Genomic DNA, 21,714 nt, shown 5'->3' with positions numbered 1-21,714 from the left:
AGAAAATAAAACACATATGTTCATACAGAAACTTCAACATGAATATTCACAGTAGCACTATTCATAACAGTCAAAAAATGGAAACAACCCAAGGGTCCATCAACTGATGAATGAGTAAGCAAATTTTTATATCCAAACAACAGAATATCATTCAGTCATAAAAAAGAATAACATATCGATTCATACAACAAAATAAATGAATTTTGAATACATTGGGCTAAGTGAAAGAAGGCTGTCACAAAAGGCCATAGATTAAATTATGCCACCGATAAGAAAAGTCCTGAGTAGGCAAACCCAGAGAGAAAGAAAGTAAATTAGTATTTGCCAGGGTTAGGGGGAAGGTGAATGGGGAATAGGGAGTGACTTTTTTTTTGAGAAGATAAAATATTCTTCTCAAAATTAGATAGTGATGATAGTTGTCAACTTTGTAAGTATACTAAAAACGATGAATTATACATTTTAAAGGGTGAGTGTTATGGTATGTTAGTTATATCTAAATATTTTAAATGCTTTAACATTATCAATAGGAAGAAGAAACAGAAAAGATAGGAAAAGAAACTGGGTTTCCCTGAATATATTTACATTGTTTAATAGATTTGACTTTAGAAACATGTATAAATAAAATCAAATTGAAAAGCAGGAATTCCCAGCCGTCCAGTGGCTAAGACTCCACCTTCCAATGCAGGGGGCACAGTTTCAATCCCTGGTCAGGAAACCAAGACTATACAAGCCTGTGGTACAGCCAAATAAATAAATAAATTCCTGAAATTCCTCTCTGTGGTATTGCCATTAATTTGTTACACTGTTAGATTCATTTGTTCCATTTTATTTTTATTTTCAGGCTTTTCTTTCTTTATTCCTAACAGTTTTCAGTTCAGTTCAGTTCAGTTCAGTCGCTCAGTCGTGTCCGACTCTCCGCGACCCCATGAATCACAGCACGCCAGGCCTCCCTGTCCATCACCAACTCCGGAGTTCACTCAAACTCATGTCCATTGAGTCGGTGATGCCATCCAGCCACCTCATTCTCTGTCGTCCCCGTCTCCTCTTACCCCCAATCGCTCCCAGCATCAGAGTCTTTTCCAGTGAGTCAACTCGTTGCATGAGGTGGCCAAAGTATTGCAGTTTCAGCTTTAGCATAAGTCCTTCCAATGAACACCCAGGATTGATCTCCTCTAGAATGGACTGGTTGGATCTCCTTGCAGTCCAAGGGACTCTCAAGAGTCTTCTCCAGCACCACAGTTCAAAAGCATCAATTCTTCGGCGCTCAGCTTTCTTCACAGTCCAACTCTCACATCCATACATGACCACGGGAAAAACCATAGCCTTGACTAGATGGACCTTGGTTGGCAAAGTAATGTCTCTGCTTTTTAATTTGCTATCTAGACTGGTCATAACTTTCCTTCCAAGGAGTAAGCGTCTTTTAATTTCCTGGCTGCAATCAGCATCTGCAGTGATTTTGGAGCCCAAAAAAATAAAGTCTGACACTGTTTCCACTGTTTTTCCATCTATTTCCCAAGAAGTGATGGGACCAGATGCCATGATCTTCGTTTTCTGAATGTTGAGCTTCAAGCCAATCTTTTCACTCTCCTCTTTCACTTTCATCAAGAGGCCTTTGAGTTCCTCTTCACTTTCTGCCATAAGGGTGGTGTCATCTGCATATCTGAGGTTATTGATATTTCTCCCGGGAATCTTGATTCCAGCTTGTGCTTCTTCCAGCCCAGCATTCCTCATGATGTACTCTGCATAGAAGTTAAATAAGTAGGGTGACAATATACAACCTTGACGTACTCCTTTTCCTATTTGGAACCAGTCTGTTGTTCCATGTCCAGTTCTAACTGTTTTACTAATATATAATTCACATACCATACAAATCACCAATTTTACTAAAGTGAAAAATTAAGTGGATTTTAGGATATTCAGAGTTGTACAACTATCATCACAGTCACATTTCTAGCACCTCAAAAAGAAACCCAGTTCCCTTTAGCAATTACCACTCAATTATTCACCCACACTTCATAGCCTAAAACAGTCACTAATTTACTTTCTCTTCTATATATTTGCCTATTATGGACATTTCATGCAAATGGAATCATTTGATACGTGGTATTTTGTGACTGGCTTCATTCATGCTGTAACGTGTATAAACACTTCATTCCTTTTTATGGCTGAATAATATTCTATTAAATACATATAACATATTTTGTGAATCCACTCATTAACTGATGGAGATTTGGGTTGTTTTTCACCTTTGACTATTGTGAATGATACAGCTATAAACATTTGTGCACAAGTTTTTGTGTGAACACGTTTCCATTTCTCTAGCAGTAGAACTGCTTAAGTCCTTAACTTTTTTGAGAAGTGCCAGATTGTTCTCTGAAGCAGCTGCACCATTTCACATCCCCACCAGTATATGAGGGTTCCTGTTTCTCTACATTCTTGTCAATGTTTATGATTGTCTTTTTTATTCCAGCCATCCTATTGGGAGTGTAGTATCTCATTGTGGTTTTAATTTGCACTTCCCTTATGGCAAATGATATTCATGTGCTTATTGCCTGGCTGTATATCTTCTTTGGTGAGATACTTATGCAGACCCTGTGCTTATTTATATTTGATTTTAGTAAGAACATTTTAAAATTGAGGTATAATTGACATAAAAACATTATATTAGTTTCAGGTGTGCAACATAATGATTCAATATTTGTATACATCAATATGTTTCAAGATGACCACCACAATAATCGAGACTTCCCTAACAGTCCAGTGGTTAAGACTTCACCTTCTAATGCAGGGGGGTGCAGGTTTGATCCCTGCTCTGGGAGTTAACATCCCACATGTTGACATGGACCATTCTAAGGGAGATCAATCCTGGGTGTTCACTGGAAGGACTGATGCTAAAGCTGAAATTCTAATCCTTTGGCCACCTCATGCAAAGAGTTGGCTCCCTGGAAAAGACTCTGATGCTGGGAGGGATTGGGGGCAGGAGGATAAGGGGACGACAGAGAATGAGATGGCTGAATGGTATCACCATCTCGATGGACATGAGTTTGAGTGAACTCCGGGAGTTGGTGATGGACAGGGAGGCCTGGTGTGCTGTGATTCATGGAGTCGCAAAGAGTGGGACACGACTGAGCGATTGAACTAAACCGAACTGATTGTGGCCAAAAAACCAAAACATGAAACAGAAGTAATATTGTAACAAACTCAATATAAGACTTTAAAAATGGTCCACATCAAAAAAACCATTAAAAAAAAGCAAAACGATGTACTCTTAGCAACTTTCAAATACTCAGTACAGTATTATTAACTATAGTCATCATGCTGTTCATTACATACCATGACTAATTTATAAGTGGAAGTTTATACCTTTTGACTCCTGTTCACTTACCCACCCCGACCCCGACTCTGATAACCATCAGTCAAAGAAAGAACGCTTATATGAGATCTCTTTTGCCCAATAAAAAGTTATTTATTTCTTACTATTGATTTGTAAGAGATCTTGATATAATTCTAAACAGAAGTTCTTCATTGGATATATTTTCTTCCAGTTTATGGGCCGTCTTTCAACTTTCTTGAAAGTGTCTTTTGAAGCACAAGTTTTAAATTTTGATGGAAGTCCAATTAATCTACTCTTTTTGTTGTTTGTGCTTTTAGTGTCGTACTAAGAATTCATTGCCAAATCCAAGGTCGTTAAGTTTATGCTCATGTTTTCTTCTTGACTTTTCTTTTCTTTGGCTCTTACATTTAGGTCTTTATCAATTTTGAGTTTATTTTTGTATATGATATAAAGCAAGGGTCCAATTTTATTCCTTTGTTTGTGGCTATTGTCGTCCCGGCATCATTTGTTGAAAAGACTATTGTTTTCCTATTGAATTGTCTTGGCATCCTTGTTGAAAACTCCACTGACTAAATATATAAGTATATAAATGAAACATATTGACTCTATCTCCCTCATGAAATATTGCCAAGGGAAGGACAAAAAGAACAGCAAAGCAATTTGTTTTTCTTTTAAACATTTTTTCTTCTTATTTTCTTGCAAAGAAAAATTTTAAAATACTGTTTTCAGTAGTCATAAATGTTAAAAAATTGTTACTGTATTTTGAAGCTACTGTATATTTAGTAGGATAAAATAACTGAATAATTACATTAATGTTCTTGGGAGCCAAGGTTTTCAATTTAAGAAAAAGGATATAAACATAAAATTCAAGAAATATGTGAAAGCCTATAATCTTACATCTGAACTGGAATTATCAATATAAAATCGTGTAAATTCATTTATCTTTAAAGTACATATTTTCTATCTTTGTTTACCAAAAGTCTTAGCAGCAACGAGAACATAGGGGGCAATGAACACCCATAGACTTCAGGTTGTGATTTCTAAATACCATATACTCATACAAAGAACCAGGGTCTCTTTGAGAAAATTGCCAAATCCATATTTGGGCAGCAAATATCTCAGGTGACTCTGGGGTAACTTGTTATGCCAGTCTCTTTTCTGTGTGCTTTACATGTGTTGGGCTGCACCCAACATAAGGCCTGTGCTTGCCCAGCTTTAAGACTGAAGAAAAAGTCCACAGTCAGCAACAGGGACATCACTGGTTTAATGGATAGGGGGCAGCTATTGCCTGGAGAATCCCAGGGACGGCGGAGCCTGGTCAGCTGCCGTCTATGGGGTTGCACAGAGTTGGACACGACTGAAGCGACTTAGCAGCAGCAGTAGCAGTGCACCTGAAACAAGGTACTGGAGTGACACCCCACCGTGTGCAGTGGGCAGGTCTGCAGGCAGGACCTGGTGGCAGTCTCCCCTCCTGGGGCGTAGCAGTGGGGCAATACCAGTTATAGGGGAATCGACCTCAGGTGGGCTTACCAGGGAAACCAGTAAAGGGACATGCCTCTCTTTGATAAGCTCTCACTTATCACATCTTTGATAAGCTATCACTCAGAATTCCCTGGTGGTTCAGGGGTTAAAACTCTGATAAGCTATCACTAGCTGGGGCCTGGGGCAAGCACTTAGGAAGATCAGTCTTGTGAGCAGGGTGTGCATGAAAAAGGCACCAGTTGGGTAGGGGATGTAGAGAGGGCAAGAGACAGCCATCTTGAGTGGCCGGAACATAGGACATGCATCAGTTCATTTCATTTTACAATTAACAAAACTGAGACTTAAATAGATTGCCCAAGGTTACACAGAAACAAAGTGACAAAAAAAAAGATACAAACCCAGGCTTCAGGGCCAGCATCTGAAAACTTAGTCAACCTGGTTAAGAATCAGAGAAATGCATATTATTGGTAAAATAACATTGAGATACTTTATTTTCTTATTAGAACTGCAAAAGTTAACGCTGAATAAAATGACATTTTAGTGAGCACTTGAGGATATAAGAACTCTTACACATTGTTTAATTTTTAGAGCCTTTTTTGGATAATGATTTCACCACTCTTAATACATTTGAAGAGGCACACACCTCACACTCACAAGTTCCACTTCTAGACTAGGGGAATTCTACAATATTATATCTGTACAAGAAAGCAATGTATAAATATCCACATGTTTTACAGCCCCACAAGCTTTGAGAAAAAGAAGACTGGTGACTTCCTGCCAAGTTAAATATGGAGCCTGCTTTCCTTTTTTGTTTTCAATGAGGAAGGCCTCTCACCCTATCAGAGCTCTTTTTGTTTTTCTGGTTCACGAAGTAGAGGAATGTTATTTGCATAGAGTATTTTTAACTTTTCGAAGTGCTTTTACCTCGCTAGGTTTCATAACAGTTGCCTGTGACAGGAGAGTGTTTCCTTTTCCTTAGGCTAAGAAGCTTAAGGGGCGTAAGGTCAAAGATCTGGAATTCAGTTCAGTTCAGTTGCTCAGTCGTGTCCAACTCTTCACGACCCCATGGACTGCAGCACACCAGCTTCCCTGTCCACCACCAACTCACGGAGCTTGCTCAAACTCATGTCCATCGAGTCGGTGATGCCGTCCAACCATCTCACCCTCTGTCGTCCCCTTCTCCTCCTGCCTTCAATCTTTCCCAGGATCAGGGTCTTCTCCAATGAGTCAGTTCTTTGCACCAGGTGGCCAGAGTATTGGAGTTTCAGCTTCAGAATCAGTCCTTCCAATGAATATTCAGGACTGATTTCCTTTAGAACATCTACTTCTAGAACTCAGAGCCCCCTTCGGAAAGTCTCAAAATTTCTGTTCAAATCACCTGAGATCCATTGAGAATGCAAATTGTGATTCATTGGGCCTTTGGCGAGGCCTGAGATGCTGCATTGCTAACAGGTTTCCTGGTTACTGTTGATCCCTAGGCCACACTCTGAGTAGTGGGAGGTTAAATCTTTGACTCGGGCTAGGTATTAAACTTCACTGGTCTGCCTTCCCTGTGTGTACTTGGCACTGCAAACGATAACAGGGAAAGAAAGGGCTATCACTTTGAAAAAAATCCCGATGTTGTTCTTAAGCAAGCATATATGAGTTAAGCAAGCAGATGTGATTTTGTGTTTTCATCCTCTGTGGCCACCTTCCTTCTTTGTATATGTAATTAATAGATGGGCCGTGCATGGATAACTAAGACTGGAGTCAGGAGGAAATATGCTTGGGTACTTCCAGTGTTTATGGTTTGGGCTTTGTCAAAAATTAAGTCTGTAGCAATCCTGGTTGCATTTGCACCTTACAATCTACAGTTGTTTATCAGCAGTGCATCAAATAAAACAAACTTGCAGCGCCTTTGTGGTTCACCTGGCTCCCCAGCACCCCTGGGTGACAGGAGCTAAGTGCTCTTCAGGAGCCCTGCAGCACGACTGGCATTTACACAGAGGGATTCTGGCAGCCTCCTCTGCTTCAGGTATGAGATCTGGTTTGGTAACCACACCACATCCTATTTGGAGAAGGCAATGGCAAGCCACTCCAGTACTCTTGCCTAGAAAATCCCATGGATGGAGGAGCCTGGTAGGCTGCAGTCCGTGGGGTCGCTAAGGGTCGACACGACTGAGCGACTTCATTTTCCCTTTTCACTTTCACACATTGGAGAAGGAAATGGCAACCCACTCCAGTGTTCTTGCCTGGAGAATCCCAGGGACAGGGAAGCCTGGTGGCCTTCCATCTGTGGGGTCACACAGAGTCGGACACGACTGAAGTGACTTAGCAGTAGCAGTAGAAGCCACATCCTATTAATAAATGCTAAAAACGTGGTATGGCCTTGCTCTAGGGAATTCCTCTGTGAGGAGAAGCAGCTATTCTCCCAGGGACTGGACCTGGTTTGGGGGTTGGGGGTGGGCAGAAACAGAGTCATTCTGGGTTCCCAGTCTGGGGTGCAGAAGAACACCCCAGTGTGGCATCCTTGCCTCTTCCTGTGCCCTAGGTTGGGGCTGAGAGGGCAGCTGACAGCCCGTAGGCACCTGTTCTAAACAGCAAGTGTGCTGGTTTGACTCTTCCCTTATAACTGGACAGACTGGTATAGTGAGGTGTCAGCTTTCTTTGTGAAGCAGGTTTTGGTCTTCTCAATTACAATTATTATGAACAGTTCTCAAATGTGACTGAAGGGCAAATACAGCTGTTGATATATTTTCAAATATCAAGCCTATCTTGGGAGAAGCTATGTCTAACAGCTAGTCTGAATTCTAACGCTGAGTCCAGCCATTAAGCAGAGGTGGCCAGGATTGGAAGTAGTTGGGACATGTGTTATCCCGGGGGGTAGATGATCTTACAAGACACAGTCTTACTTTAAATGCGATTCTGATATAATAGAGCTCTCATTGCTCTTTCACTTTATCATGCAACTGAAATGTCAAGCTCCCCCTATGAGTGCAAAGTTTCACACCAGCCTTTGTGGTGGTGACAGTAAATGAAAAAAGATTGAAAACGAAAGATATGAGAAATAAATAGTAAAAAAGAAAGATATGTTCTTAAATATTTTCATATACTAGCTGAGAAATTAAGAAACAAAACTATGAATCAAGGTAACATAATAAACATAATAAATGCTGACTGGCCCAGGGTCATCAGTTCCAAAGAGAGTATTTCTGATTCCAATAGGAAGGGGAAACTTCTCAGAGGAGGTGAAATTTAAGCTAGATTTTGAAGGCTATGTAGTATGATAACATAGGAAAATGAAGAAAAATAGTACAGGTTATCTAGAGAACAAACAGGTGGTTGCCAGAGGGGAGGAGTGGCAGGGGGAGACGAGAGAAATAGGTGAGGGAGATTAGGAGGTACAAAACTTCAGTTGCAAAATTAATGAGTCACAGAGACAAGATGTACACTGTAGGGAATACAGTCTATAGTTAGGTAATGTCTTTGTATGGGGACAGATCATAACTAGACTTACCAGGATGATCATTTTGAAATGTACAGATAGATAGACAGTGAAAGTCACTCAGTCGTGTCCGACTCTTTGCGACCCCATGGACTGTATAGTCCCTGGAATTCTCCAGGCCAGAATACTGGAGTGGGTAGCCTTAACCTTCTCCAGGGGATCTTCCCAACCCAGGGATCAAACCCAGGTCTCCCGCATTGCAAGTGGATTCTTTTATCAGCTGAGCCACAAGGGAAGCCCCTTGAAATGTATAGACATATTGAATCACCATATTGGGTACCAGGAACTAATACAGTGATGAAGGTCAAACACGTTTCAAAAAACAAATCAACTAAGTCATAGGAAAAAAGAGATCAGATTTGAGGCAGTGGTGGAGTTAGGGGAAGGGGGAATTGGATGAAGGCAATCAAAAGGTACAACTTCCAGTTATAAGATAAATACGAGGGATGACATGTGCAACATGATGAATATAATTAACACTGCTGCATATTATATATGAAAGTTGTTAGTGTAAATCCTGAGTCATCATCCCAAGGAAAAAAAACTTTTTTTGTTTAATTTTGTACTGTATGAGATGATGGATGTTCAATAAACTTACTGTGGTAATCATTTCATGATGTATGTAGGTCAAATCATTATGCTCTACATCTTTTTTGGCTGTGCCATGCAGCTTATAGGATCTCAGTTCTCCAACCAGGGATCAAATCTGGGCCCTCAGCAGTGAAAGCACAGAGCCCCAAACACTGGACTGCCAGGGAACTACCTAGGCTCTAGATCTGAAACTTGTTTAGCTCTCAGTTGTGTCCACCTCTTTGCAATCTCATGGACTGCAGCCCACCGGACTTCTCTGTCCTTCACTGTCTAACAGAGTTTGCTCAGACCCATTTCCATTGAGTCTATGATGCTATCCAACCATCTCATCCTCTGTCACCCCCTTCTCCTCTGCCCTCAATCTCTCCCAGCACCAGGGTCTTTTCCAATGAGTCAGCTCTTCACATCAGTTGGCCAAAGTAATGGAGCTTTGGCAGCCTCCCTTCCAATGAATATTCAGGATTGATTTCCTTAAGGATGGGCTGGTTTGATCTCCTTCCTGTTAGAGAGTCTTCTTCAAGCACCAAAGTTCAAATGCATCGATTCTTTGATGCTCAGCCTTCTTTATGGTCAAATTCTCACATCCATATATGACTACTGGAAAACCATAGCTTTGACTATATGGACCTTTGTTTGCAAAGTGATGTCTCTGCTTTTTAATACGCTATCTAGGTTTGTCATAGCTTTCCTTCCAAGGAGCAAGCATCTTTTAATTTCATGGCTGCAGTCACCATCGGCAGCGATTTTGGAGCCCAAGAAAATAAAATCTGTCACTGTTTCCACTTCCCTTCTATTTGCATGAAGTGATGGGACTAGACACCATGTTCTTACTTTTTTGAATGTTGAGTTTTAAGTCAGCTTTTTCTCTTTCCTCTTTCACCTTCATCAAGAAAGCTCTTTAGTTCCTCTTCCCTTTCTGCCATTACAGTGGTATCATCTGCATATCTAAGGTCGTTCACATTTCTCCTAGCAATCTTGATTCTAACTTATGATTCATCCAGCCCAGCATTTCACATGATGTAATCTGCATATAAGTTAAATAAGCAAGGTGACAATATATAGCCTTGACACACTCCTTTCCCAATTTGGAACCAGTTCGTTGTTCCAAGTCTGGTTCTAACTGTTGCTTCTTGACCTGCATACAGGTATCTCAGGATACAGATAAGGTGGTTTGATATTCCCATCTCTTTAAGAATTTTCCAAGGATTTTTGTGATACACACAGTCTAAGGCTTTAGCATAGTCAATGAAGCAGAATAGATGTTTTGCTGGAATTCTCTTGCTTTCTCTATGATCCAGTGAATGTTGGCCATTTGATCTCTGGTTCCTCTGCCTTTTCTAAATCCAGCTTGTACTTCTGGAAGTTCTGGGTTCATGTACTGCTGAAGCCTAGCCTGAAGAATTTTGAGCATTACCTTGCGAGCATGTGAAATGAGTGCAATTTTATGGTAGTGGCATTGCCTTCCTTCAGTTCAGTTCAGTCGCTCAGTCATGTCCGACTCTTTGCGACCCCATGAATCACAGCATGCCAGGCCTCCCTGTCCATCACCAACTCCCGGAGTTCAGGCACTGGAATGAAAACTGACCTTTTCCAGTCCTGTGGTCACTGCTGAGTTTTCCAAATTTGCTGAAACATTGAATGCAGCACTTTAATAGCACCATCTTTAGGATTTTAAATAGCTCACATGGAATCCCATCACCTCCAATAGCTTTGTTTGTAGTAATGCTTCCTAAGGCCCACTTGACATTACACTCCAAGAGTTCTGGCTCTAGGTAAGTGATTACACCATCATGGTTATCTGGGTCATTAAGAGTTTTGTGTGTAGTTCTTGCATGTATTCTTGCCACCTCTTTTTAATCTTTTCTGTTTCTGTTCAGTTCAGTCGCTCAGTTGTGTCCAACTCTTTGTGACCCCATGAATCACAGCACGCCAGGTCTCCCTCTCCATCACCAACTCCCAGAGTTCACTCAAACCCACCTCCATCGAGTTGGTGATGCCATCCAGCCATCTCATTCTGTCAGGTTCTTATAATTTCTGTCCTTTATTGTGCCCATCCTTGCATGAAATGTTCTCTCGATATCTCCAATTTTCTTGAGAGAGCGCTAGTGTTTCCCATTCAATTGTTTTCCTCTACTTTTTTGTATTGTTCACTTAAGAAGGCTTTCTTATCTCTCCTTGCTATTCTCTGGAATTCTGCATTCAGTTGGGTATATTTCCCTTTCTCCCTTGCTTTTGCTTCTCTTCTTTTCTCAGCTAATTGTAAAGCATCCTCAGGCAACCACTTTGCTTTCCTGCACTTCTTTTTTTGGGATAGTTTTGGTTACTCCCTTCTGTACAAAGTTTCGTCCATAGTTCTTCAGGCACTCTGTCTACCAGATCTAATCCCTCAAATCTATTCATCACCTCCACTGTATAATCATAAGGGATTTGATTTAGGTCATACCTAAATGGCCTAGTGGTTTTCCCACTAGGTAAATTTTCCACTAGGAAATTAAAAATTCAATATAAGCCTGAAATTTGCAATAAGAAGCTCACAATCCAAGCCATAGTGAGCTCCCGTTCTTGTTTTTGCTGACAGTATATAGCTTCTCCATTTTGGCTGCAAAGAATAAAATCAATCCGATTTCCGTATTGACCATCTGGTGATGTCCATTTTTAGGTGTCACTTGTGTTGTCGGAAAAGGGTGTTTGCTATGACCAGTGTGTTCTCTTGACAAAACTGTTAGCCTTTGCCCTGCTTCATTTTGTACTTCAAAGCCAAAATTGCCTGTTACTTCAGTTATCTCTTGACTTCCTACTTTTACATTCCAATCCCTATGATGAAAAGGACATATTTGGTGTTAGTTCTAGAAGGTCTTATAGGTCTTCATAGAACCAGTAATCTTCAGCTTCTTCAGCATTACTGGTTGAGGCATAGACTTGGATTACTGTGATGCTGAATGGTTTGTCTTGGAAATGAACCAAGATCATTCCATTGTTTACGCAAGCCTCTTCACCATAACAAGGCTGTGATCCATGAAGGCGATCTTAAACCAAACTTACACAATGCTTTATGCCAATTATATTTTAATACGACTGGAAGAAAAATTATTTAGTAAAGTAAGCAAATGCTGTTGGAAAATGGTGCTTACAGTCAACACGGGTTGCTTCAACCTTTATTTAGAAATGCAGTATCTGGATCAAGGGCAATAGAGTATAAAAAATGTCTAGGCAGATAGTGCTGTTTTTAAAACTAATTGGGGGGGCTGCGGCCGCTGCTGCGTGCGGCGGGCGCGGGGCCGGCCCCGGCCAGCGTCCTGGGGATCGCCCCGCGCGCAGGGTTGGCCTGGAGGCCCCTCAGGTGTGGCAGCTCTTCAGCCGAAGCACCTGCCACAAAAACCGAAGATGAGTTTCTGCTTCTCATTCCCGTGACTGCCTTTGGCGTGGGGACGTGGCAGGTAAAGGCTGACGTGGCTCTCCTGGCCCTGAGCCCTTGACCATGCTGCCGCCCACTTGGGCTTAACGCCCTGTGCCCACAGGTCCAGCGTCGGAAGTGGAAGCTACAGCTGATCGCAGAGCTCCAGTCGAGAGTTATGGCTGAGCCCATGCCGCTGCCCGCAGACCCAGTGGAACTGAAGAACCTGGAGTACAGGCCTGTGAAGGGCAGGGGGCACTTTGACCACTCCAAGGAGCTGTACATGATGCCGCGGACGATGGTGGACCCTGCCCGGGAGGCCGGCCGGCTCTCATCGGCGGCTGAGAGCGGTGCCTACGTGGTCACTCCCTTCCACTGCACTGAGCTGGGAATCACCATTCTGGTAAACAGAGGGTTTGTGCCCAGGAAGAAAGTGAATCCGGACACACGTTATAAAGGCCAGGTTGAGAGAGAAGTGGACCTGGTGGGGATGGTGAGGCTCACAGAGGCCAGGAAGCCTTTTGTCCCCGAGAATAATCCAGAGCGGAAGCAGTGGCATTACCGGGACCTGGAGGCCATGGCCAGGCTCACCGGCGCAGAGTCCATCTTCATCGACGCCGACTTCAAGACCACAGTCCCTGGAGGGCCCATCGGAGGGCAGACCAGAGCCACCCTGCGGAAGGAGCACCTGCAGTGCACCATCACCTGGTACGGACTCTGTGCGGCCACATCATAGCTGTGGTACAAGAAGTTCCTAAGTCGGACTCCTGGTGTGTGAGGTTAGCCTAAGTCAGCCTGTCCCTGAACAACTGAAGCCACTTCAAGAGATTTGGTTTTATGCTGATCACGAACTCTCGGTATAAATAAATCTCTACACCACAAAAAAAAATAATAATAAATAAAACTAATTGAGGGTTTGTGACAACCCTGCATTGTCAGATGATAGCATTTTTCAGCAATATTTTTAAAATTAAGGTATATTCATTGTTTTTCAGACATAATACTACTTTACACAATAGATTATGGTGTAGTATAAACATAACTTTTCTATGGACTGGGAAATAAAAAAGTTCCTGTGACTCGCTTTATTGCAATATCCACTTTATTGTGGTGGTCAGGAAGCGTACCACAGTATCTCTGAGGTATGCCTGTATATAGGGATTAGTTTTCTCTCAAGAGTTCACCCTTCTTTAGAAGAAAAAAGATTTTAATCCAATTCCCCCAGTCAAAATAAAAGTCATACAATAGAACACATGTACATTGAACTTGGATAATATAATGAGCCTTACATGTACCTACAATCTTAACAGGACTCCAGGGAGAAGACAGTACTCAAAATGATAAAAATTTTGAGCCAAAAACCAGGAGTTAAAAAATACTTTTTGTTTTTGCTTTTGTAACCTCCTTCAGGTCAGAGTGTGTCGGCAAATGGCCATTTTATATCTGTATTTAAGATCAATTCTGTTTGTTCTTTTTCCACATAAAGGAAAATAATTCATTGCCGTGTCTGGAATTCCGAATCTGAAGAACTGTGGTACAAGAATCTTAATGAATTATAGAAATAAAGGAAGGAAGCATTTAAAAAAAAATAGCACAAGGTATCTGGAAAATGAAAGTAGACTCTTAGGGCAAGAACAGGTCTCTGAAAGGAAGATATGCGTCACAAGGCTAAAAAGGAAGGTTGGGCCATGTTATGAACTGGCCTAAAAATCATAGTTAAAGAGTTAGTTCATTCCAATGGCAGTAGGAAGCCATTGAAGTTTAGTTAATCCTCAGATCTTACCTTTATCAAACACTCAAGGGGTTTCATGAAATTAATATATAATCTTCTAAGGTAAAAGGAGAGATTCCTAAAGAATTATAATTCCTTGGCATTCAGCATAATAAAGAGCCAGTTTGGTCACCCCAAGTCCAGTTTTCTAATCCTTGCTCTGCTACTGGTTTTTTGATGATGGGAAAGATAACTTCTCTAGGCCTTAATTTCCTCAAATGTAAATAAAGGGGGATAATCAAGATCATTTGAAGCGTTCCTTTTAGCTCCAAAATAAATTATTCTCATTCTCCTGTTTGACTTTCTCCCTAAGTAAAAAAAAAAAGAAAAACCTGTTACTAACCCATTTGAGGATACTGAAATCATAGCTTTAATTATTAAAATGTACAGATTAAGTTCTATCTTCATCCCAAAGTAGAAATTTGTACACAGGAAAGTCAGTCACACATGCATTATTCACTGAACCTTGTATCTGTGGGGAGCACATATCTGTCTTTTTTGACTGCTGGGCTAATATTTTTCAACATCACAGATTAAAAAATTTAAATGAAGTGTTAGCAAAACTACTTTTAAAAAATGTACCCTTAAATATGTTATAGTGAATAACATTACTGATTTAATCTTTGTTAATTTCATGCTGTACAGGAAACACCAATAGTAAATTTGTCACAAATTCATTTTCAAAAGAAGTTGTATCCATAAAAGGACAAGTTCTCTTTTTCTTTCAATTGGCAAGAGGAAAAAAAAATGTAGGGGCTTCCCAGATGACTCAGTGGTAAAGAATCTGCCTGCCCACTGCAGGAGACACAGGTTCAATCCCTGTTCTGGGAAGATCCTACATGCCATGGAGCAACTAAGCCCATGCATCACAACTACTGAGCCTGTAGTTGTGTAGCCTATAGCCTGCTCTGAGGCCAGGAGCTGCAACTACTCAAGTCTGGGTGCCCTATAGCCTGTGCTCCACAGAGAAGCCATGGCAACGAGAAGTCCAAGCACAGCAACTGGAGAGTAGCCCCTGCTTCCCACAACTAGAAAAAAGCATGCATAGACCCAGCACAGCCCACCCCCAACCCCGCCAAAATTGAGCTTTTCTAAAAGCAGAAGCAAAAAGTTCATGAAAACAGAAGTATCCTGTGGGGATGTATTGCAATCAGTCCTACGGTTTCTAGATGGTTTAGTGAGCCAGGAAACCTTGGCTCTAGTTTCTATTCTACCTCAACTGGCCCCATGAGGGCAAAGACTCCAGGTATCTGGTTTTACTTTTCTTTTGAAATACCTATCACAATTATGGTTGTTTTCATTGCATTGTTTTTTCCCTCACTACTGGCTTCCCTGGTGGCTGAGATAGTAAATAATCTACCTGCAACGTGAGCAACCCAGGTTCAATCCCTGAGTCAGGAAGATCCCCTGGAGAAGGAAATGGCAACCCACTCCAATATTTTTGCCTGGAAAACCCAATGGACAGCTACAGTTTATGGGGTCACAGAGTCAGACATGACTGAGTGACTAACACACTTGACTGGAAGACATCTGAGTGCTGGGACTTTTGTATTCACAGCTATATTTCCAGAGCTGGCATCTAAGTTACCTTTGAATAAATGAATTTTCTTATCTGTAAATTGAGGCAGTTGTGCTAAATTTCCTATGTCATTTCTATCTTTAAGATTCTGTGATATATATGAATTTACTTTGAATTAAGTTCAGACAGTTGAATTTTTTCCCTTTAAGTTAATTTCTAGCCTTTTATTGCTCATTAGAACTCCTTCCAAATTCAGACATTTTTGTTCTAACTCAACTTGAAGATATAGTAATACAAGCAGAGTGGGACTGTTCAGACAAGGATTCTCTGAGGGAGTGTCGTAAAATTTGCTACTGAACTCCTACCTCTTAAAGTTGTGGTTTGCATCTAAAATGACAAGCAAAAAACAAAAAAGGTAGGTAAAGTTAAATCAAACTTCAGGACAATTTCTAAGTGGAAAATTTGATAATGTCCTAAATTTTAGAGATTTTAAAGTATAATAAAATTTTGTTGTGGAATCTCCCATGTGCCAAAACTCCAGGAACCTCAGTGAGAAGAGCCATGGCCTTGCAGTTGAATACATACACTTCTTTAATGTAAATAAAAGTCTATTACAATGCATCCTGTTACAATGAAAATCTTCACTTATTTTGCAAACCCGCTTAATTACTTTGAGCAACATTATATACAACCCAACAGATAAAATGAAGTCATTGACAACTCCTTGAAATGTTATAGCTAAATTACAAAAGAGTAATTGGATAATGTAGACCACCCCAATAAAGTATTTATTCTCTACATTGTACTCAACATTAGATGACATATAAAATTCAACTGGGAAAGGGAGTTCAAAAAAACTGTGCTTTTTCCTTGTACCAGACTCAAATAATGAGATGAGGGTAAATTCCACGTGGGAAAGAATTTAACTCATTGTGCTTTTATATATTTTTCTTAGTACCTATTCCCAGTTATAAACCTTAAAATTTGTGCCTCTGGGTACTATTTCTTCTAACTCAAGTACTACATACCAGGTGTTCCTTAAAATCATCTTCTATTAACTATAAAAAGTATACTCAGATTAAGAACTCTACAAAATCATTTCCTTTTAGAAAACATCGACTCTTCAGGGATCTTTATTTTTAAAGGGTAAATCAAATAAGACATAGCTTTCATTGACCCAAACATGCATAATCCATCCTTAATATAAAATGCACCCAATTGGGAATTACATATGAAATACAAAGGGAATGCAACTTTACATATGTAAAACAACTGCTCACTATGGCAATTTAACAATCAAATTAATAGACATTGTTAAAAAAAAACCACTCAATGTTTTAAAGCTAACTATCTATAGTAAACCAAGGGACATTCTGATATGGAGATATGGAATAGTCTGACTCAAAAGCAAAGACTAAGGCACCTGCTATGAATTTAGAACAATAAATTTCATTTTTAAAGGTACAATAAAATAGAATTAGTTAACCAAGAGGGAAACAAACACAGGGGTTGATTTCCTGGGTGAGAAAGGCAGGTTAACAATGCAGATAAAAACGTGCTGGACCAAGGTCGGCAGGTTCCTTTCCTATTCCAGAGTAGTCAAGAACCATCCTAACCACTCTTCTCTCTCACTCTCCCCCATACTTAGGGCTATCAGAAGCTTTGAGGTTCATACTGTGTAGACTAGGTAGTAGATTTCCCTTCTGCTCCTCTTAAAACAGCTTATTTTAAAGAGATATCCTGAGGCAATCAACAAAGCAAACAAGCAGCTTTCTCTCCAATTCATTAACAGGCAGACACCTCTCAGGTTTTTTTCATCAACCTTATGGCTAAGTATTTAAATAGCCAATACTTCAAATTTTCAACAGTACCAGTAAACCTCAAACCTGCCTTCTCACTCACCCTTACCATTAGTAAAAAGAAAGTCTGATCAATCATAACCTGTAAAATCATACAACAAAGGGAAGACTAAGGACTGATTCTTATCAGTAAATCCATTTAATTCCCAATGACACTTTAGTCTGATATATCTAGTATCCTAACAGAATTTTAACCATAAATCAAGAAAAGCATTTTCAAACTAACTTTTCAGTTGATGTGCCTTTTTGGTATTCAAAGTGCTATCAACATGCTAAGATGTCTTATGGCACACTGGACTCAACAGTATGTCCTGGTGAGGCATCCATTTTTAGTAGTATTTTCCCCTAAAATGTTCACCATAATAGACCCCTTTGATATATTAAAGTAATTCTGGTGAAATCAATGGTGATATTAAAAAACCTTCCCTGACTTTACTCTACTATGGCTACTTTTAGTGAAACTGAAGTGACTAAGTCATAAAATGCTCAACCAAGTTGTTTTCTTATGGCATCCTTGGTTAGTATATTCACTCATGCACAATCCAAGGTAGTGTAATAGAAATAATAATGTTAAAACAGACATTGTGGATGTGAGCATCTCCCTTTATATCGGTCATTTAGAAGCTTTTTAAAAATTTTTAGGTGCTACACGATTGTGGGAAAACTAGGCTAGTCGTGTAGTTGTTTCATTTATAAGGACCTTATTACAGGACAGTTACACGACCCTCTGTGGGAGTGTGCTTTCAATTCAAGAAATAGTAATAAAGTGCCTAGCTATATAAAAATTGTAGGATTCCAAATTTTAAATTAAGCTAACTGCATTTACACATTTGGGCTAACAAAATCTAGACCCTGTCTACATAGATTTAATCTAATTTTCTATTCTATATCTTGTTCTAACCACCACATTAAAAAAACAAACTTACTCTTTACTGACTGAATAAGTAGGGTCCACTACTGTAGCTTAACAATCAAATTTTATTGCTTTATTCATGTGGTGCTTTTGCAAGGCACTGTGGTATGGACTAGAAAACTTGGAATGACTTGTGAAGAAACCTTGGAATGACACATGAAGGATGATATGAACAGTCATTCTGAGGCAGGATGCTTTACTGAATTGTTTTTAACCAGGATACCAAACATCAGGAATGAGTTCAAGTTAAAATTCACAGGAGAATGGAAACATCTTAAGGTCAGTCACTTCACATGCCCATCCTGATACTTTGAATAATCTGGAAAATTGCTGTAAAAAGAAAGAGCAAAAATTAAAACATGCTTTGAATAAAACAGGCCTGGCAACTGATAAGCATTAAAGTAGTTCAAGAATCCAAGAACACCCTGACAATTACTTGCAAATACTATGTAACTTCAAGTAATATGAAGACAGGCCTACTGTGATAATACAATTACTTTTCTATGCCTTAGCTTTCCTGAATTTTATGCCTAAATATCTAAGAGTTATCAAATAAGGAGTGATTTTTAAGAAAGAAATTAAAGTACCAAAGTGAACAGGTTTTTCTAGCATATAAGTATTTTGGTTTAACCCTAAATATCAGGTGTACTTGGCCTGTAATATATGCATATTTCCTCATTCTCAGGAAGCTGAAATTTAATTATCTTTAGGTTACATAAACTGCTTGGCTCTTGGCCATTTATCAGGAAAGCTTCTCCAACATTCAGGAGACAGACAAAGGGAAACAGTTAAAAGAAACTTCCAGTGACTTTAAAATGTCAGGACAAGGAAAGCAGAAACATGTTATTTCCATATTAACATCCTGCATATTAAGATAATAAATGAAAAGAGGAAAGACATTCTGTAATCCATTCGCAGAGACAAGAGTCTACCACTCGAACAGCAGTCTGCCCTGACAACTAATTCTTCCTACCATATGTCAAATATTTCATCAAACTAAAAACATTTGTCTCACACATTAAATTGACAATCAGGTACAAATTCCTCTACAGTGGATTAATTACCTGCACTAGCTTTACTTTATAAAACATAACCAATTTTGACTTAAAGACATTAGATTTTGGAACACGTTAGATAAGTTCGAACAATTCCATGAACGTGAAATTCATAAGCTTCTCTTTCGCACAGGTTGCTAAACATTCTAAATTCTCATTCTGGGAGGTGTGTGTTTTGGCCTAATGTTTTTCAACTCGATAATTACTGAGGACCTGACCTCCTTTTCTGTTCTCCTGTGAGCGCAAATCAAACGGGGAGAAGTTTCTAGAGCACCACCCTCTGAACATATGTGGGACAAGTAATTTGGTTCGGACGAAAGAAAATTATACGGATTTCCCGGCAGGTGGGTTGAGAACTACGCGGATAGGACTCACCACTCATGGGTCACCACGTCATCCCCAAACCCGTCATCCAACACCCAACCCGACGGTAGACCCCAAAACACTTACCAGAACCACAAACAACAAAAATGAAGAGAGCCAATAACCAAGGTCCTACAGACGCCTTCTCTTCAGGAGCATTTCTCTGCAAAATGGAAAATCCGCGGTTTGCAATGTAAAAAACCCGCCCTGAGCCCGGGCTCACACCGCCCGCACCCCGGGCCAGGTGGCCGGGTCCCCGCACGTCACAGGTCTCTCCCGCGGTCCCGAGTCGACCAGATCCCGCACCCATCTTAGGTCCGGCTCGCGGCCTCGGGCCCGAGTCTGGGGAAAGAGCTCGACGCGGCCCTGGAGCCCGGGCCTCAGAACCGGCTGCGGAACGGAGAGAGGCGCCCGCTCTTCCCTTACCGAGGTCTTGGCGACGTTGCCGCGCTGGGTGATGTTCTTGCTGTGCTTCTCGTTGGCCATACGGATCCGCTGCTTGGCGACCATCTTCGCGGCGCCACCACCTGCCCCGGCCACCCCTCGGTCTCGCTCGCTCGCTTCTTCTCGGGCCGCTGCGACCGACGCTCCGCTCCCGGTGGCCGCGCCGCCAGAGCGGAGGCTCTCAGGCGGGGTGCTAGCTCCGGCCGCTGGGCCTGGGCGAGGCGGGCTCCGGGTCTGAACCCTAGCGGGGCGCGGGCCGACTGCCGACGCCGGACTGTCCGGCCGAGCGAGGCGGGCGCGCTGGAGGTGGAGAGCAGGCCGTCAGGATAGTCTCGCGCTGCCGCTCTGGCCGCCGCCGGGAGCGTGGAGTGTAAGAGGAAGGGAACGAACACAACGCAACAACGAGACAGTGCAGCAGCCCGTCGCCTCAAACTGCTTCGGGATCCGCTGCCAACGTCAGCACTGGACCGACCCCGCCCCGCGGAAGTACAGGCTCCGCCTGCTGAGGAAGACGGAGAGGGAGGGGGAAGTCCGGCGCGCCGACCCTAGCCCCGCCCCTCCACGCTCCGTCAAGCGCAGCCCCAAAGCTGCGCGTGCGCGCGTTCCAGGTCTTTTCCGCGTCTCGCTCCGACCGGAAGTGAATTGGCCCCGAGGCTCATGACCCAGGAAACACAAGTTCCCCGTCTCCACGCCGGAGGAGACGTGTTGGGGCCGGGTTCGGCCCTCGTGAACTCCGACCCAAGTTTCTGAGTTTCTCTTTCCGGGACAAGATGGCGCCGTCCACGCCACTCCTGACAGGTGAGTTCTGAACGAGCAAGGGACTATTTCTTTAGAGCAGAGTTTTTTCTGTCTTTGACCTTGGGCACCACGCGAGAAGCCTTGGAGTCAGATCCGCCTTTTTTTATGGATTGCGGTAGAGCCGGAGGGCCTTTTGGATTTCTTGATGTAGCGTGGCAATCGGAAGTTAGGCCCTAGCATCGGGGCTTCAGCCTCCCGCCCCCCGCTTTTGCCCATTCATCATTCTTTCCTAACACTTCAAGTTCTACGGGAATAGCGAAAGGGGCGTAAGAACAGAGTGCTAGTGGAATTTGTTAACCTGGGTCTGCAATACCGGTGGTACTGTAACGCATACCAGGTCACAGGCCCTGTTGACAGTGTGAAGTCATTTAGCTCTGTAAAAGGAAAGTATATTAATACTAGAGTAACCACGCACATTAAATACACCAAAATTTAACTGATGACAAATCCTATTCTCTTTGCTTTAATGCAGTTTGTGGGACTGAGTGGACCTGTACTAGTGTAAGTTTTAAGTAGATGAGAGTGTGGTCTAGGGCAGTAGCAATGAGCATTATAAAGTAGCAACGTTAGAACACTGTGGGATTCCTGAGGTTTTGAAGCCGAGGCAGAGTTTATAATGTTGGAGAAGATAATAAACTTACTTTTAGATAATATCGGCGATGACTCTGGATTAGAGTAGTGGCTGGAGTCTCATATATGAGCTTCAA

At 41.6% G+C, this 21,714-nt stretch overlaps 2 protein-coding genes and 1 pseudogene across 4 annotated transcripts in view; 2 read left to right on the top strand and 1 right to left on the bottom strand.

The window, feature by feature from the left end:
- The first annotated feature begins 12,133 nt into the window (after window positions 1-12,133).
- Window positions 12,134-13,225, top strand: LOC129546658 (surfeit locus protein 1-like; annotated as a pseudogene).
- Window positions 13,226-16,692: 3,467 nt separating this feature from the next.
- On the bottom strand, window positions 16,693-20,529 carry SERP1 (stress associated endoplasmic reticulum protein 1). The gene is made up of 3 exons (XM_055420189.2): window positions 20,192-20,529; window positions 19,853-19,928; window positions 16,693-18,677 (listed from the first exon to the last, which is right to left on the bottom strand). Exons 1-3 carry the CDS (start codon window positions 20,273-20,275, stop codon window positions 18,637-18,639), a joined length of 201 nt encoding a protein of 66 aa, XP_055276164.2. The 5' UTR covers window positions 20,276-20,529; the 3' UTR covers window positions 16,693-18,636.
- A 233-nt stretch (window positions 20,530-20,762) lies between these two features.
- EIF2A (eukaryotic translation initiation factor 2A) overlaps window positions 20,763-21,714 on the top strand; it is a 41,500-nt gene continuing 40,548 nt past the window's right edge. The window contains exon 1 of one of the 3 annotated variants that reach the window (XR_016038259.1): window positions 20,763-21,007. Coding sequence is in view for 1 of the 3 variants with exons in the window: in XM_055411809.2 (XP_055267784.1) it covers window positions 20,980-21,007 (28 nt within the window). In the remaining 2 variants the exon portion in view is untranslated. The remainder of the gene's footprint in view (window positions 21,008-21,714) is intronic. The other 2 variants (XM_088839871.1, XM_055411809.2) reach the window with 2 other exon arrangements.

The sequence above is a fragment of the Moschus berezovskii genome, chromosome 1 (assembly GCF_049115385.1).
Source record: "Moschus berezovskii isolate FMDL1 chromosome 1, NW_MosBer_1.0, whole genome shotgun sequence".
NCBI classification, from domain to species: Eukaryota; Metazoa; Chordata; class Mammalia; order Artiodactyla; family Moschidae; genus Moschus; species Moschus berezovskii.
Note: the sequence above shows the minus strand (reverse complement) of the source record. Positions and strands in the feature narration are given on the sequence as shown.